The following is a 19,415-nucleotide window of genomic DNA, read 5'->3' on the forward strand; positions in this document are numbered from 1 at the left end:
TATAGATCACAAATATTTAAAAAAAGAGTTAGACATTTATTAATAAAAACAATTTACTTGTGTATTCAGTTTTGGATCCAGTTTATTATCTTTCAACGTTTCATATTTGCAAAAAAAGTTACCACGCGTCTATTTTTAATACAATTAAGTATTCAACAAAAAAATCATCCATCTCTACGTTACATCTTGATATTATAAGGAGCGAACGTGTAAAAATTCTATAAAAAAATGATTTAATTTTATTGCGAAAATATATAAGCGACATGGTCAACGTCACGTGGGTATGAATTGAACCAAATTGATCCTATGACGGAAAGCGATTTTGTATGGCGTTTTTTCAATCGAAGTGTCCCTGGAAACTTTCGAATATTGAGACCGCATTCGAAACGAAGGGAATTTAATGGCGGTTGAAGAGCCCCCACCCTGACCTCGTATGCAGAGACAGCCAAGGTGTCAACAGGCGAGGCTGAACAGAGTTTACACGATAATTCTTGTCTGTTTGTATTTGCACATTTATTTTACTGCTTATCGGTTTGTCATAACAATATCTGAGTCACGATAATCGGGATACATATTTTGAAAATAACTGGCGTTCAGAGAATGCAACTATTCAAAGTATAGCACGGTGCAGATTTTTCTGACGTGTATGTGTGTGTATGTACATAATGTTTTGATTCAATCGCAGCTGAAGTTCTATCGTATCTATTTAGTTAAAGAATTCTTGATTTTGTTTCAATTGATAAAAATTATAGTGTTTTGTTGTCTTGTTACTTGTTACAAATTTTAGACTAGAGTATTTATGAATCAATATTTGTTTTAACTTTTTTTTATTTAATAAGCGTGTAAAGTTCTAGTCACGATATGTTTGACGCTTGCATGATTATTGTACAACGTGACTGTGATACGGTATACTTGAACACTGTGATGTGATTTAAGACTGTTTTTATAATACAGAACTAACAATACTGGCTAATAAATGTTTGTATAAACAACTATAATAAAAAAGTTTTATTGCGTACCATTGATAATAATTTAATTTAATTCTTTTCATTCAATTCTTAATTTTATATTTAATTTATTAGTAAACTAAAATACATGTATATATTATTGCTTTTCTATATTTATTATATGATATAGTGATGGTTTCAAGATAAAACATGTATATAGATTTACATGAGCAAATAATTGTTTTTATTCTAATAATTAATCATGCAAAATTATCTATCTGATAATAATAATAATTATTATTTTCTTATTATATAGAAAAAGAACATTATATTTCATAAATAAAAACTATGTTATATGCTATTAATAATTGAAATAATGAAAAGCATATTCTTTCAGATATGACTCTTTATATGAGCTTTTTACAACCGACTTACTTAAAAAACAGACCAATGAACGTGGATGATGAGTTTTACTTTATCAAGCAGCAGTGAGGCGAATATACTGTAATGGGGTGGGTCTTGTCCACCACGCTATGGATTACAATATGGAGTTGCCTGTTGCGGGGCTTCGAATTAGCTCCACAGACATCTCCAAAACAAATTCCATGTGATAAAACTAGGAAAGTTTTTACTGATTCTTGGGGGATCATTAGTGATGGACCTTTGGGCTCAAATTATACTCAAGATTCGCATTGTGAATGGCTTATAAAAGGTAAAAAATTTAATATGATATTTATAAGAATATTTCTTTATTGTTTTTCTTATAATTGTTTGCAGCAAATAACAGCCGTCAGTTTATCACTTTAAGTTTTCGTACCATGGGAACAGAATGTAGTTATGATTATGTTTTTGTTTATGATGGAGATTCTTTTCGATCTCCACTCCTAGGTAGTTTCAGTGGAAAAACAGAACCACAACAAGTGACATCATCATCTGGTTATGTATGTAAATTTAAAGTCTTTCATATTTTATAATTATTAAAAATATAGTAACTTTATTTTCTTTTTTATAGATGTTAATACTCTTATACAGTGATACAAATTATGTTTTGGATGGCTTCCATGCAGAATTTTCAGTTACAAATTGTTCAAATAATTGTACAAATCATGGGAAATGTATTGATAATACTTGCTTTTGTGAAAATGATTGGGGTGGCAGAGATTGCTCCAGAGCTCTTTGTCCAAATAATTGTAGTTATAATGGAGAGTGTGGTTTAAAACGATGTGACTGTCAAAATGGATACTCAGGACAATCTTGTTCATTACACAGAACTCATCCTGAGGGCAACAAGTTTGTTACTAAATATATTATCATATTAAATATAACACTATTAGTTAGCATTTACTAATTACTAAATATGATAAATAGATGGCACTGGCTTTCTCATTCAGAAGGTGGATTAAGACCACGAGCAGCACATACTGCAATTTATATAAAAGAAACTGATTCTCTTTATGTGTTTGGTGGCTATGATTTGAATTATATACTCAGTAATTTGGAAGTGTATCGATTTAGCGCAAGTCAGTGGGAAGACGAGTATGGTAATGAACTAGGTAAACAAAAAGTACTAAATATACTTACTATAATTACAAGTATTTGGATATATGCTGTATTATAAAATTATTTACCATGTATGTTTAAAACAGAAGGCATCTCATCTGCAGAATATTTGGATCCTATGCTTCTTGCTACTGAATTAAAACGGACAGATGCAGATGAAAAAGAATTATATGGTCTTCGTAAATCGTCCCTTATGTGGAAAGTACTTTCTAGCATTAAAGACAATAATACTTTTAGTTCACGTAATCTTGGAAATGCAGAAAATGGACATGACTGGTCAAAATTTAGAAGTGCAGACCATAAAAATCGCGAAGAAAAAATTCATGAAGGCAGAAATAGTGAAACAAGTAAAAGTACAGTTAGGATAGAAAGAAATGATGACCTTAGGAGAAAACATTCTAGACGTCCTAGACCTCGATATGCGCAGACTACAAGGTAAAAAATAAGATACACAATATAATTACTGAATATTAATATAATGTTAATTCGCAGTTAATGGTATTTTTTCTATTTACTTACTGTTACATTAGACATCGTAGAAATCTTGAGAACCTAAATCCCTATCAAAAATTTCATATAAAAAGTGGTGTATTAAATTGGGAAGAACAAAGTGCAGAAGATTCTATTAGAGACAACATTTATGCCCAAGAATCTAAGGCAAAAAATGAGTCTACTAAATCACCAATTGATAAATTACCCACACCAAGCCCGCGATATGGTCACGCAGCTTGTAGATATGACGGTCAGTCGTACACTTATTCAAAATATGAAAAGAAGAATTAACACAATTATAGCATGATTTACAAATTATATAATTGGTAGGTGGTTTTGTTATATATGGGGGGAAAGTACAAGATGGTTCTTTATCTAATGAACTGTGGCATTACAATGTTAACACACGCACCTGGACATTACGAGCAAAAGATTCTCCATTTTATCCACCGCAATTAACAAGGCATACTCTTACTTTAGCAAATAATTATATTTATCTTTTTGGTGGTAGTACAGTTGATGGTGAATTTTCGTCGAGTTTGTATAAGATTGAATTGAATTTATGTAAGTTTATTGAACAAAGCATATTTATTATTTATAATTATTACTTTATTGTTATTATTATTATTATTATTATTATTATATTATCATTATTATTATTTTATTATACAAAAAAGGAAAGAAAAATATTTTGTATTAAATTTGTTTCAATTCTAGCTGATCCCACAGCAACCACGGAAAGATGGAAAGAAGTACACCCCCGAGGTGGTAAAGAATTAGATGTACGTGTAGTTGCACATTCCACTGTGTATCATCATGCTACTAATTCTTTATTAGTTTATGGAGGAGTAGTAGCCAGTGTAGCACGATTCAGTAAATTATCAGATAGAATGTTTGTATTTCAACTTGACAGAAAAGTTTGGTCTGAAATTCATTATCCGAGAGCACACTTGAGAGATACTTATGTTCCAAGAGAACGGGCATTTCATACTTGTAATATTATAGGTAATTATATGTCTTTATTGTAATTGTTAGTAAATAAATCACAAAGCACATATTAAATTCTATTAAATACATATTAAATACATATTAAATTCTATTAAACATTTTTTCAGGGAATTATCTAGTTGTATTTGGCGGATATTCTCATAGACACAATAAAGAAGAAATTTGTTATGATAATCAGATGTATCTTTATCACTTAGGCTGTCATGCTTGGGTAAGCCATGATGTACTAGGTTTAAATGACAAAGGTAAATGAAAACTTCAATAGTTAAAATAAAAATCAAGCAAAATCTTAATTGTTTTCATTTTAGAACTTTTATTATAATACTCTAGATTCTCGTTATCCAAAACAACAGGGAGTATTTGCACATGCAGCAGATGTGCGGAATGGAAATACATTGCTATTAGTCGGTGGTTATCATGGAAACGTAAATGCAGATTTGCTTGCATATACATTACCGCCAATGCTTGCACCAGGAGATGAAGATAATATAGAACCTGAGCAAATTTGTTCAAGGCATAAAAGTTTGATGGAATGCACAGCTAATCCAGAATGTGGTTGGTGCTCAGCAGACGAGGTATCTTCCTAATGTAGAAAACGTAACTACTATTTTTTATGTAATGAATATTTAATATCAAAAATGTTTGATTTATTTTAGATATGTTATGGCAGAACTATTGGTAGTAACTGTACAACAAATCTTCAAACGACGCGTTGTCTAGGCGTTTGTCCTGCACTTGGAGATTGTCATTCTTGTTTAATACATGGCCAACCTGGTGGAGGATGGGGTACAACTGCACGTGGAAAAAAATCTGTGTCGAATAAGCTAAATCGCGGAACTTGTACGTGGTGTGTTCAGAACGCACGTTGTCATCATAAAGATGATAATTATGGTGTTTGTGGTCTTCGAGACGATACACCGTCACAAATACCTGGATGGTGGGGTCCGAAAGGCACAGAAATTATGAAAGTTGAAGAATGTCGAGAAATGGATAAAAGGCCTGGATTGACATTTTTAAAATATAAACCCCCAGTAAACTTTAGTCAGCCTGACTCTGTAACAATAGTTAATGCCACTACGGTAGATTTTAATGTTCCATCTATGCAAGGAGCAAAAACAGAATCAGCACTTGGAGGAGAAATGATTGCTAGATTAATTGGCTTTCTCAGACCACCTCAATCTTTTTGGGATAGCACAATGGAGCATTTGAAAATTTGTGTCAGTTATAATAGTGCAACTTTACATGCATCAAGAAGCGATGATCCTCAGGAATTGGTAAATTGCACATCTATTTTTTATTTAATTTAACAATTTAAATTGCTTTATAGTATGTTAATGTAGAGTATAAATTCTTTCATTAAATTTGTTTAGGAATTAGTTGCAAATTTAACTGCTGAGACATCGCAATGTATTCCAACAAAATGGCCAGATGGACATCAAATGATGTTGTTGCCAGGAAGATATTTATTAGATTTCGAATCGAAAAGAATGGTTACTACAAGTTACGCATATGCTAGTAAAATGGAAATTACTCACAACAAAAAAACAGAGAATCCAAAAGTATTTACATTTGAATATCTCGAGCCATTTCAAAACGGTTCTTGTCATCAATATAAAAATTGCCTTCACTGTTTAACTGATTCTTCGTGCGGCTGGTGTGATATCATCAATAAATGTCTCTCACGTTCAATTAACGAAACGGAAAGTTGTGTAGCTGATGTAGAGTGGGACGAAGATGGGAATCCTATTCGCGAGTGGCATTATTTAACTATCACTCCTTCAGCTTGTGCTAATTGTTCTAATTATATTTCATGTGAATCTTGTGTTGGTAGTAATTTATGTGAATGGTGGACAGAGGAAGCTCGTTGTGCAAGAATAGGTAGACTGCCTAATGCAGTTATTAGTTTTGATCAATGTCCAATTCCTTGTAGACAACGTTCAAATTGTACACAATGTTTAGATGAGCGTGGAAGATGCGTCTGGTGTGAGGCCACGCAGGAATGTTTTTCTTTTTCGGTATATACATCTGAATATCAATTTGGTTTGTGTCGAGAATGGATGGATCAAGCTGGTTTAATGGGAGTAACATCAAGGTCTGGATCATCTTTAACAGGCAATGATCAATGCAAAAGCTGTAGTCGGCACACAAACTGTTCGAACTGTTTACACTCATTAAGTTGTGGGTGGTGTTACAGTTTAGAAAACCCTATTATAGGAGCATGTGTACAAGGAGATTTTAATCAGCCGCACGTCAATTGTAGTTTAGTCATCAATGAATATCAAAATACTACTTTGGAAACAGATGAATCAGGTTGGGCATACGCTCAATGTCCAGACGTCGACGAATGTGATTTGGGTTTGCATGATTGTCATCCCAATGCAGTATGCACAAATACTCATGGTAGTTTTAGCTGTCAGTGTAAAAGAGGTTTCAATGGAGATGGCAAAGAAAACTGTACTAAGACTTGTTATGAGAAATGTGTAAATGGTTACTGTAGTGAAGCACCTGACTATAAATGTGAATGTAACCTTGGCTGGACAGGGCCAGATTGTAGAACAAATTGTGGTTGCTATAATCATTCCACTTGCTTACAAGGACCAGGCATTTGTGATAAGTGTCAAGATTGGACTAATGGTACATATTGTGAAAAATGTAAAGCAGGCAGTTATGGCAATGCTACGACACCTCTTGGATGCAGAAAGTGTAATTGCAATGAACATGGAGACAAAGATTTAGGCATCTGTGATCGGCAAACTGGTGTATGCTTCTGCCGTGATAATACACAAGGAGATATGTGTCAACGTTGTAAAAAAGGCTATTACGGTGATCCAAGAGATGGCGGAATGTGTTACTATGGTTGTATGTCTCGAGGTATGCTTGGAGGAGAAGGAAACGGCAAACAAGGTCTTGGCAGCAGACACTCACAGTTATCATTATGGGAAAGTCACCTTGGAGATTCTCCAACAAGAGAGTGTCTTTGGATAGTAAGTCCAAAAACAGATCTTTCATCAGACAACATGCTCTCAGGAACTCAAAGTGTCATACAATTTACTATACATGATGATATTAATGTTAGTTGCCAAGAAAATAGTGTTTATGTATATGATGGACTTCCTCAATTTGTTTCATCATCGACTAGTCATCAGAGTCAACTTTTAGGTGTTTACTGTACAGAAAGTACAGATTATCCTGTTACTGTAGAAGCTAAGTCTGGATTTCTTACTGTTCATTATAAACAATTGGACGAAGTAGAAGGTTTCAATGCAAGTTATTTGATAATGACATGTAATGACTGCCCTGGAAATCGAGAATGCCGTAATGGTAATTGTTTATGTAAAGCTGGTTTTGTAGGAATCAGCTGTGATATCGAAATATGCCCTAATAATTGCACTTCATCTAAGAAACAAGGAATTTGCGATAAAGGTTACGGGCGTTGCGTTTGTACACCTGGTTATGGAGGACGTGATTGCTCAGTTAAGATTAAAGAACATCAGTTAATTTTTACTGAGCTATTTAACTCCGAATACTTAGCCGATCATTTAGACCACCTGAGAAAAACTTTACCGCGATTTGGTCATACGTTGGTTGCTGACAGAAGGGGTAGTTTATGGATGTTTGGGGGATACTCTCTTAGTCATGGTCCTTTAAATGATATTAGACTTTTTGATACTAAAAATAATACATGGATGCCTATTACAGTAGAATCTACTTCAGAGGCAACAATGCCTCAAGGTAGATATTTCCATGCAACTGAAATAGTCCATAGTAGGCAACAAATATATGTCTATGGTGGTTTGTCAATGAAACAAGAAGATATTCAAGGATTATCGAATAACACTTTAAGCGACTTTTGGAAATTTAGTTTGCAAAATCAGAGGTGGATGCAAATTATACAGGATGAATTTAAGAGAGAACCACCACTTTTGGCGGGACATACGTTAACTTTGCGTAGAAATGGAGAATCAGAAAGTCTAATATTAATTGGAGGATTTAGTCCTAAGTATGGTTACCTCGATACAGTATGGGAATTTAATTTAGAAACCGAAGCTTGGGATACAATAAATACAATTGGAAATGGACCATTAGGAGTATATGGTCATTCAACTGTATACCATAGCAAGTCAGATAGTTTTTACATTTTTGGTGGATACACTTATGCGATAAATCGAACATTTATTTCTAATAAATTATATGCATTGAATTATAAAACTCGCACGTGGTCTGTACTTCCACCATTTGATGATGATCTTACTGATGGAAGTAGTTTGGTAAGTAAATATTTCATCAATTATTATTTAGTTTTTTCTTTTTAATAAAAATAACATTTTATTACAGCCACAAGCTAGATTTCTTCATTCTGCTGTCACTACTGATGAATATATGGTAATATTTGGTGGTCGTCAAAATCCACATAATACTTCTGATTCATTAATTGCTTATAAATATTCATGTAATTTATGGATTCGTTTAATAACAAAAGACATGGAAGTTATTGGAAGTCCACCACCACCAGCATATGCCCATGCAATGACTCATGCTGATCCAGAATCTAATGCTGTATATGTAGTTGGTGGTTTTGATGGTGGAATTAAAAGTCATGTCACACTTATAAGCATACCAGAAGATCTGTGTAATCTTTGGACAGACAAAATCACTTGCAGAAAATATTTTGGATGTTCCTTTTGTTCTGTTATCACAATTAGTGGAAAAAATGCTTCATTTTGTTTCTCTAATGAAGTATCAATTAATAAAGATGACAGGTAAATTTTTATATTTCGGTGAACATGTTTATAAGTGATTTCAACTATATGACAAAAATATCCGTTTTAGATGTGATATTAACGTTACACAAGCTCAACGATCAAATGGAATTTTTTGTAATTCAGAATGGATGGTCAGTAGAAAATGTCAAAATTTTAAAACTTGCACAGAATGTTTAGCAGAATGGCCATATTATCAAAATGACGAGCCAGTATGCAAATGGTGTACAAACTGTCCAAATGGAAAGTGCATACCGTCCGAAAAAGATTGCGATGAATTAAATAAATGCAATATTAGACAAATATCGGTAACAGATGTAAATCAATGTGGAGAGCGACAATGTCCAGCAAGTGACTGTGAGAAATGTAATAGCCTTGAAGGTTGCGTGTGGACAAGACAGGTCTTAAAAACATGTGAGTCTTAAAAAAAATGTCAAAAAATGCAAAGCGCTTAATAGTTTTTATTCTTAATAATTTTTCAAAACATTTATAGCGGAATTAGGACTTGCAGTAACGGGAGAACCCGTATACGATTGGAATTGTGTACCAGATGACATTTTTGAACGATCAAGTATTAAAATGGGAAGTACGCAATGTGAAAAACGATGCGCTGATCATAAAGACTGTAGAAGTTGTCTAAAAGGCACGGGGGCCGAAGGTGGTTGGCGGGAATGTAGATGGTCGACGCAGCTTAATGAAGTAAATATATTATTTTGAGAAACTGGAACTAATTATCTGAAATCTTACAATCAATTAACAAATCGTAGTGTATTTCTCCGTCATATCAACCTCTATATTGTGCTGGTGGTGTATGTGGACTAGTATTACGTAGTTCCGATATGGATCATTGTCCTGAACCATGTTCAGTTTTTAAACAATGCAGTACATGTTTGAAACACTCGCATTGTGGGTGGTGTTCTCTGGATTCAGCTAATATAACTGGACAAGGAATATGTACAGAAGGCTCTCTTGAAGCACCAGCAGACCATCCAGCTGGTGGAACATGTGGAATGTTATACGATCAACAATTTCCTCAAACTGAACCACGTAAGCAAATATAATATGTAGTATTTAATGTTTAGTAATTCGTTTGAAAAATTACAGCATTCATACCACTCCTATATTATTTAGAGTCTTTGGGAATCCTAGATAATGTTACAATGCTAATTCCGAATGTAATATCAAAACCAGTATTTTCTTGGCACTATGTAAGATGTCCGCCAGAAAATGAATGTACGAACGGACACCATACGTGCTCTCCAAAAAGTGAAAAATGTTTCGATTTAGAGGAAGGGTTCGAATGCATGTGTGGCGACGGATATAAAACTGAAACGTAATTTTTGTTTCTTTTTTCATTAATTTTATTGCATAGATAATTTATTAATTATTTTATATTTATTTCAGCCCATCATCATTTAATGAATTTGGGAGGTAAGGTTTAAGTATGAATTTTGAATTATTTGTTTATATATCTTATATTTATAACATTTTTATTATAAATATACATAATATATTCTTTTTTTTTCTTTTTAGAAAAATTTGTGTTCCAATGTGTACGCAAGGTTGCGTTAGAGGAACGTGTATAGAACCAAATGTTTGTCGTTGTGACTTTGGTTATGTAGGTGCCAATTGTTCAATTCAGTGCCAGTGTAATGGTCACAGCAATTGCGCCGGCCCAGATAGATTAGATGTTTGCTTAGAGTGCCATAATAACACTATGGGACCACAATGTGACAAATGTTTGCCTTTGTTTGTTGGAAATCCAGCAGACAATGGACAATGTGTTCCATGTCTTGAGTATTGCAATGGGCATACTCGAATATGTATTAATGAAAGCATGACTGTACCGGTAATTTATTCTTCATACTGAAACTACAACTATATATAAAAATAAGAATAAATATCGACGTTTTTAGAAACGAAAATATCATTTTTCTATAGGATCCAAATTCAATTGATAAGATGTCTATAGAATTATTAAAAAAGCAATTAGTTGAAGGCCCTGTAGCTAAAGCAAAATGCGTAAATTGTGGAAATAATACGAAAGGTGACAAATGTGGGGAATGTATGACTGGTTATTTCAGAGGAACAGAAGATCTTCGGGACGTATGTCGACCGTTAGTATTATTATATGAATTTTGTTACTCGTATTCTATTACACTAGATGTACTTACAATTCTATGTATTATGTAAAAAATATATTTTTCTAGTTGTGAATGTCATGGACACGGATTCACTTGTGATCCTGTAACTGGAGAAAAGTGTAATTGTGGTAATAATACAGAAAGTGATCCAACTTGTACCAGTGGACCTATGAAGGGTACAAACACTGGTAGCTCACCATGCTGGATGGTGCAATGCAGTAAATGTAAAGAAAATTATGCTGGTACACCAACTATGGGTCATCAGTGTTATAAAACTGTAACAGTTGACAACAAGATGTGTTTTGATTCTAAATTAATAGGTAGGTTATTTAATAGGTTTATGCCATAGTTTCATCATCATATTATTTTATTATTATTTTATTTTAAAAATATTCCAATATAAAAATTCTATCACATTTTCTAAATCTGTCTGCTATGTGCATTTGTTATATTATTATATTATATACTTTAATTAAATATTTTTTTTTTAAATTGCAACATCTTATTATATCAGGAGGATCTTATGGTTCGTATATCTCCATTGATGAATTATATACTTCCTTTTATTAATCTTCACTAATCACTAATCACTAATCAGTAATCTTCCTTTCACTAATTACAGATGAATGTAAAATGAAACCCAAACCATTGAATCCCGGTCAAACGGTATTTTATATGGTACAACCACGTTTTATGAATGTCGATATTAGAGTCATGGTGGATGTAACTCAAGGGGCTTTAGACCTATTTCTTAGTCCTCGGGATGATTCTTTCGTTGTTACATTAAATTCATCAACTGGATATCAAGATGTATGGGTTTAAAATATTTCTTTTATTTATAAGGCATTAAATATTAGATATCTTCTAATCAGAAATTACCTATAGGTCGAATTGGATAGCAGATTTATATGGCGTAAGGATCCGCATAATACATGGTTAGATAAACAAACTCGTAGCCAAATGAAAATTGTCGAATTCCATCCTCATAATACGTTTTCATTTGCTATGAACGGTACTACTACCGAACCAACTTGGAATATCGGTCCTCAGTATATTGTGATGGAACGCTATGCAAACGGTTTGGCTACGTTTTTAACAATCGAGAATAGAAACACGTTCTTGGTTGTTAGAAACCTTACGAATCGGTTGGTCTTAACATTGCCACAGGACAAACATGAACTTCACGAAACGAAATTTCATATTGCATTAAGGGCAATTGATCCTGTACATCCGGAAATCAGTGGTCGAGCTGCTTACGGGATGATCTTCTTTCGACAGGATCAACTTCACATCGATTTGTTCGTCTTTTTTTCTGTGTTTTTCTCTTGTTTTTTCTTATTTTTAGCTGGTTGCGTAGTCGCGTGGAAAGCGAAACAGGCGGCGGATGTTCGAAGAGCGCGGAGAAGGCATGTTGTCGAGATGTTGCATATGGCTAAAAGACCATTCGCATCAGCTACCATCATTTATGACCGAGATGGTAACGATTGTAATGCAAGCTCGCCTCAACGGAAAAGCAGACGTAATAAATTAGTTAGCTTTCACAGTGACGTTAGACCGGTAGCAGTTGAGCCTACTGACGATGGAGTAGCTGCTGTAGCTACTGTTTTCATTAGATTGCCTGGTGGTCGACAAGCTCCTGTTGAATTAGCTCTTGGCAGCTCATTAATACTGTTAACTAGAGTTTATCCAGTTAACAGTAGAGTGTTCCTAAGACGTAGAAACAGTCACGCGTTGAACTGAGCTTCTTTCTGTAAACATTTATTTTCATCTGTTCGTTATTTTCATTTTTAAGTCTGCTTATGCTCTCGAAACCTATTATAGCAAAAGAAATATGTAGCGATCATGTTTATTCTTTATCTTTATCGATCGTTTGATCTCATCTTTTTAATCATTAACCTATTTGTGGTATTTGGTACACGATCATATAAATTAAAAATCTTTCTACGAAAAGCATTTATATTTTTTGAACTTGTGTAAATCGAATCGACGATTTCACTTGTTGAACTTTAATAACGATGTTTGTCTTTCGTCATCGTTGACATTGTTCAATGTCCGCCAGTAATATGAAATTTTAGTCTAATGGTTGTATTATAGTTCTAAAGAAGTTATAGGGGTATTTAAACTAAATGATAATATATATACACATACACACTTACATATATATTGTCATACCATTCCATGACGAGACTGTATGTTTGTATATAAAGATCTGTAATTATGTATTAATTCGTAATTTATACAATTTTGTAGAAGCATTTTATGTAACGGGACATGATTTTGTGTCTTGAAACATTCGCAGCTACCTTCTGAGGAAAGTGGATGATTTTATCGGTGTTTTATGAAATTTTGCATTACCATCTAATCGAAATATACATATGAAGGGAAATATAAAAAAGGCAGCTATAGGTATTATTCTACCTATTAAAATCTTGTTTGTATTCTAATATCTAGAATAAAATTGCCGAAAAATTTAATAAATATGAGATTCTCAATGATAATGTGCAAATCTAAGTGAGTGACTAAGACAACTGATGTTGTTATTATTATGAATGAATTATTAAAATATTAGGTATCGAACAAATTGTAAAGCTTGAAATGATATAATATTTCACCATAAACGCTTTTGAGATTATATGCAGTGCAACAAAAATACGATAGTAATATGTCAACTGGCACTGCTATTTTCTGACAGTTAATAAACAGGGTGATCTTCAAATATGACGCGTATTTTAGTAAAAGAGATATAGCAAGGTAATAAATTAAATGTTAAGTAAACATATCAATTAATTTAGCATAGACTAAATGGAAAAATTTTGAATTTGTAAAAATCATTCATAAACCTTATTTTTCCATGGATCTTTTTAAATTACTGTTTTTACGTTTAAAATCAGTATACTTTCATGTGACTAATTTTAATTAATTTTATGATCTTGCTATATCTATTTCACTATAAATGCACATGTTCATGTGTTTGTATGCTATATTAAAAAGTATGTTAGGGCTGCGATCGAAAATGAATTGTATCCGCATAATTAAAAAAACGATCAGTATTAGAAGAAGTTGATTAGAAAGAAGCTCGATAATGCGTGCATCGAAAAGGTTCCTATGCCAAAAAAAACTGATGAGGAATAATATGAGTGTCATAGCATAATGACATATTATTTATGACAAGAAACAATAGATATGTAAAAGATTTTAATTAGAGAATGTTGTAAATATGAGAGATGCACATTGCAAATATTAATTATCGATACCATATAATATCATTTGTAAAAATATTAATAGTACGATATCGTCAATAGTGATTTGAATTTGGCGAAACTGAAAGCAAAACGCGTCCTTTATCAAAAATGATAAACCAAGGTTACATATTAATCAAAATATAAAAGTAAAACATAGGATGTTGATGTAATGATATTAATAATGCATACTCTTAGGATAATTATAATAAGCAAATTAATTGAGAAAGTGAGCGATGTAGTGACATAAGTAGGTGTAAATATCACGAGGCGTTTTATGCTAAACTGTTATGCAGTATCAAACGAGTTTAATATATTCTGTACAGATTGTTTCTCAGGATAGTTGTTACATGATTTGAATAATTCCCACTGTATTTGTAGAAAAAGCTTTTAAAACTAAAAGATTTATATATTATTCAACTCAATTTTTTTAACGCAATTTATTTTTTATCAGCGATATAATTAATATGTGTAGTAATATTTGAGTAAAACTATCGTATTTATTTTTAATAAGTAATATAGGATTAGTAATATTTTCTAAAAGTACAGTGTGAAATTTTCAAACTACTTTTGGGAGCATTCTAATTATGTCATCAATACGTTGTAAGAATGCACGGTTGTTCCTTGATTATAGGAGCGATGATACACTGAGTAATTGATAAGTGTGCATATGACAATGCAGCACATCCTGTCTATTGAATCTCCGAATTTATTTTTATTTTTTTTCTCGTTTCATAAGTCTCGTCATCACGTATCACGTCTTTTTTGTTGCTATATTTCTCTGTATTTCTTTCTCTTATCTTACTAGCATATCATTTTCATGTTTCATTTTCATCATGGTGTACAATTTTATTCGTTTATCTTCATGCGACCAACTATCCTAATATTCATCGCGAGATTTGCGCGACAGCCTGTAAGCATATGTATAAGAATAATACAAACTAACATGTATGTACATTTATATAGATTTACGTGAATAGAGATATATTATATATATATACTATATATATACTATATATACACAGTAAATGTATAATTTCTCGGTTGTACAGATCTGAGCGTTATCTCCAAAATGTTCTATTTTATATATGTATAATTATTACATTGCATTCAATGTAAGCGATATCTTCCAATGCCGGCATTGTATCATCGCGTAAACAAAAAAAAATGTTTGTAACATTATGAGACACCATCGTTTATAAAAGTAATAATGAAAAGGTTGTGAAGTCCGGGTGCCGACATCCCTACAAGGATTCGCCAGCTTCGTGGATTTATTTGTACTGTGGGGAGGAATCTGAGGTTGTGCTAATGAAGATTAATGAGTTGTATTGAGAAAGCTTTAATAAACGTGTGTAAAATTGGGTTTCATCCGATGAGTTCTCATCCCATCAAAAGTATAATACGCAGGTGTACATTCTGTTACTATAGTAACTATACACCAACAAATTCCCGGACTTCAAGGTTGCTCTAAGCATACGATCGAATTTGTATATGTATAGAATGTTGTTCGATGTTACGTGCATGGTAATTTTACGTGAAGCCGCAAACGTTTTTACACGTACATTCAGACAGGGGTTAAGGTGACAGATACGTATAAAATGAGATTTAAAATATCTGCACAAAATCGTAATGGTCATAAGCGTTTGGTAACTTGTGTAGCATGGAGCTCGACGGAAGAGATTTATTCATGCGGGTATGATTTTGTATTTACGAGAAAAAATATAAATAATCTAAGTGATTACCTTTTCAGAGAGGATCATTTATTAATAGCGTGGCATTTGGAAGGTGGAACCGCACATTCTAGCATTGTTACGGAATTTCCTAATGATTTTTATCCGACCGACATGCAATGGCATCCGCGACCAAATTATGCAGCGCTAATTACTAAAAAACAGTCGTTAGATGTTCTGTTAATTACTACAGCCGACGGTATTTGTTTTTATACTTAAAGATGTAATACTAAAATGTACTATTTTGGTTGTAACTTCATTTTTCAATATTACTAGTTTTGGCTTTGATATCTTTGTTATAGGAAAATATCATTTAGTTAATAAAAATGGACGTATAGAAAAGAGCATAGATGCTCATAAAGGAGCAACGACAGTAGGCAGATGGAGTAGTGATGGCTCCGCACTTTTGACTGGTAATTAAAACATCTTAGATGAGGTAGTTATTGGAGTAATTATTATTTGGTAAATTTCTAATTTATCATAATCCTAGCTGGTGAAGATGGTTTGATAAAAGTATGGTCACGTAGTGGCATGCTTCGCTCTGTTGTTGTTAAAGGCATGTTCCCCATACTATCTGCTGTCTGGAGTTCAGATTGTACGACAGTATTATATTCTCAGGGAGCTCACTTAACTTTTCAGTCGCTTAATTCTAATTCCAAACCTCGCAAGGTTAAATAATATTTAACAAATGTATATGATATTTGTACAGTTAAAGAAAGAAATAATATTTGAAAAAAAATCTTATTTCAGTTATTGGCTCATGATGGTCTGGTTTTGGTTTTATGTTGGAGTCATACTCATGGATTGATAATTTCTGGTGGTGAAGATTGTAGATATAAGGTGGAATATGAAAAATTTAAAGAAAAATCTAATTATACAAATGAAAGAATCAATGAGAAATTAAATTTTCATTTAAGGTATGGGATCCTAATGGTACTCAGCTATTTTCTAGTAGCATAGGAGATTATCCTATTACATCAGTAAGCTGGAGCTTTTCTGGGGATTACTTTGCTGTTGGATCATTTAACACAATTAAACTTTGTGATAAAACAGGAGTTAGTTCATATTACATATTTTATTATTTATTTATGTACTCTTTTTTACTGATATGCATATACTTTTAGTGGTCTCATTCATTAGAAAAAATAAATTCTGGAAGTATATACAGTATTGCTTGGTCAAGTGATAGCACACAAGTAGCTATGGCTTGTAGTAATGGAACTGTATCAACAGGACATATAATAGACAGGTACAAAAATCATTAAAATAAAATATTATGTAAATATATACATACTTGCGTATTTCATATGAACGGAAAACAGAAGATTGGAATGGAATAATTACGAAGCCACATTGGTCAAAAGAAAAGTAATTGAAGTCAGAAATGTGGGTAATGAAATACGAGAAACATTAGAGATATCGGATCGCGTGGTGCAGCTGGAATTTGGTTTTGATTATTTAGTTGTAATTACACCAGCACAGTGTCATGTTTATTCGGTAGCAAATTGGAATACTCCTGCTATATTCGATTTAAAAAATACTAGTGTATCAGCGGTACTTCTTGCAGAAAAGTAGATATTAATTATTTTATACATTAAAAAAATATTAAGAGGTTAAAAGAAAACGAAATAATTTATAAACGCATTATTTTAAAGGCATTTTTTATTAGTTGAATGGAATAGCGTATCATTGTACAGTTATCAAGGTCGTTTATTAGGAACTCCAAAATGGAAAGGAATAACACAGGAACGACTTTACCCACCTTGCGTATCGCTATGTTCTGATACTTTAGTTATACGATCGCAAAGTAACGAAAAACGTATGATAAAATAAGTTTTTAAATAAAAAAGAGGAAGTAAAAATATATAAAGATTATTACAAAATTTTTTAGTTCTTCATGTATTAGAAGTGGCTTATAATAAACCTATAACAGAAAACCAGACTTACACACATCTTCAAAGTATTACAAGGGTTGCGTTGAATCATGTTGGCGGAATAACTGATCGACAAGTAGCATTAATCGACATAAACAAAGATCTGTTTCTAGTTTCTATACGAATCCCTGGTTTTGGTAGAGTATGTAAAATAGGTACGCAGTGTTAAAAAAAGATTTATTTATACAATTTGCAAGTATTTGCTTTATACTTGTTCGTTTTATTTGTTTAGCTGCTATGGCACAAGATATTGCATGGGCGACTGATGCAAATGTTTTAGCAGCGATGTTGGATGCAACATTATCTGTATGGTTGTGTCCTAATTGTGTGCATTATAGCGATCGTAAGATTATACGAAAAACAAGGATCGATAAAGAAAGCGGGTTTTTAACTCTATTGTATAAAATGCGATTCGTTATTTCTCAATAACAATACATGTTTTATTAATGCTTTTAGTGAGTTTGGTAAACAGCCAAGTATAGCTAATGTCTATAATGGAATGGTAATGATACGACGTGGTGATGGAGCATTAGTGGCTTCTTCCTTTTATACGTTTTTTATTAGTCTTCATCAACATATACTGAACAAAAGATGGAAAGAAGCACTGTCTCTTTGTCGAATTGCTCAGGTAATTAATATCTATCCTCTTCTTTCGAATAAATCGAAATTTCTTGACACAAAGATTATGAGTAGAATGAAGTATTGTGGACTTGCATGGCTGTTATGGCAACTGACAATAAGGAATTAGATGCTGCGGAAGAAGCATATGCAGCAATTTCGCGATACGATAAAGTTAATTATATTCAGTATATAAAGGTAATAATAAAAACATGAGATTAAAATGTCTTCATTTTCTAAATAAGTCGATAATCTTAAATCTTTGAAATTAGAGTCTACCAAATAAAATAAAAAGATTAGCGGAAATGGCGCTTCTGTCGGGAGATCTGTTAACTGCAGAAGGCATACTTTTACAAAACGGATTAACTGAGGAAGCTGTACGAATTAACATTGAAATATATAATTGGAATAGGTACCATTTTTCAAATTTATAAAACAATTTTTCAAAAATATTGCTATTTTTAATGTATTAATTATTGATTTAGAGCATTAGAATTAGCGATTAGACACAAAAAGCAACTGGATGAGGTATTGAACGCAAGAAAAGAATATCTTCGAGTAATCAATAAGAAAGAAACGAACCAAAATTTTCTTGAATATATGGCAAACGTTGCAAAGACGCAAGTAAATTGAATAAATTTATCACATTGCACAATATCGAATATTTTGCACATAGTTTTTATATTTTTACCAAGCAGTGAGACAAAAAATTTTCACCAGGAAGCTACTGAAAAGGTTCCATTTAAGCGAGACGAAATTGAATTACCGGAAGCAGAAATACAAAAAAACGAAACAATGAAGCAAGAAATGGATACTTGAAAGCGTAACAGTATCTTTCTTTATACAAATTACTTATTAAAATATATAAAAATAAAGTACAAAGCACCTGTGTTTCCAAATATTTCAGTTAAACAAAATTTTTAATCATTGATGAGATAAATATCACGATGATTTGTTTAACTTTTGGAATCTAGTATACAAAT

General features: G+C 32.5%; 2 protein-coding genes across 6 annotated transcripts; both read left to right on the plus strand.

The window, feature by feature from the left end:
- The first annotated feature begins 126 nt into the window (after positions 1-126).
- On the plus strand, positions 127-12,651 carry LOC117237472 (multiple epidermal growth factor-like domains protein 8). Of its 2 annotated transcripts, XM_033501459.1 has the most exons (25): positions 127-978; positions 1,345-1,659; positions 1,725-1,888; positions 1,960-2,237; positions 2,316-2,500; positions 2,594-2,942; positions 3,038-3,249; positions 3,330-3,563; positions 3,717-4,004; positions 4,115-4,252; positions 4,338-4,582; positions 4,664-5,281; positions 5,378-8,275; positions 8,343-8,767; positions 8,838-9,181; positions 9,261-9,466; positions 9,535-9,814; positions 9,899-10,100; positions 10,172-10,198; positions 10,301-10,616; positions 10,709-10,884; positions 10,978-11,231; positions 11,426-11,437; positions 11,534-11,721; positions 11,797-12,651. In XM_033501459.1, exons 2-25 carry the CDS (start codon positions 1,455-1,457, stop codon positions 12,649-12,651), a joined length of 9,099 nt encoding a protein of 3,032 aa, XP_033357350.1. In that variant the 5' UTR covers positions 127-978; positions 1,345-1,454. The 2 variants fall into 2 exon arrangements, with proteins under 2 accessions (XP_033357350.1, XP_033357351.1); XM_033501460.1 differs by lacking the exons at positions 127-978; positions 1,345-1,659; positions 1,725-1,888; positions 1,960-2,237; positions 2,316-2,500 and having other exon boundaries at positions 2,837-2,942; positions 3,000-3,249.
- LOC117237474 (intraflagellar transport protein 80 homolog) lies at positions 12,646-19,288 on the plus strand. Of its 4 annotated transcripts, XM_033501462.1 has the most exons (16): positions 12,646-15,843; positions 15,901-16,079; positions 16,183-16,293; positions 16,371-16,549; positions 16,631-16,720; positions 16,798-16,935; positions 17,005-17,129; positions 17,203-17,451; positions 17,536-17,699; positions 17,772-17,969; positions 18,047-18,197; positions 18,271-18,442; positions 18,508-18,630; positions 18,705-18,844; positions 18,918-19,056; positions 19,153-19,288. In XM_033501462.1, exons 1-16 carry the CDS (start codon positions 15,749-15,751, stop codon positions 19,249-19,251), a joined length of 2,352 nt encoding a protein of 783 aa, XP_033357353.1. In that variant the 5' UTR covers positions 12,646-15,748; the 3' UTR covers positions 19,252-19,288. The 4 variants fall into 4 exon arrangements, with proteins under 4 accessions (XP_033357353.1, XP_033357354.1, XP_033357356.1 ...); XM_033501463.1 differs by having other exon boundaries at positions 12,646-16,079; positions 19,128-19,288; XM_033501465.1 differs by having other exon boundaries at positions 12,646-16,079; positions 19,131-19,288.
- Positions 19,289-19,415: the final 127 nt, after the last annotated feature.

This window comes from Bombus vosnesenskii, unplaced genomic scaffold (assembly GCF_011952255.1).
Source record: "Bombus vosnesenskii isolate JDL3184/JDL3185 unplaced genomic scaffold, Bvos_JDL3184-5_v1.1 scf7180000013379, whole genome shotgun sequence".
Classification (NCBI taxonomy): Eukaryota; Metazoa; Arthropoda; class Insecta; order Hymenoptera; family Apidae; genus Bombus; species Bombus vosnesenskii.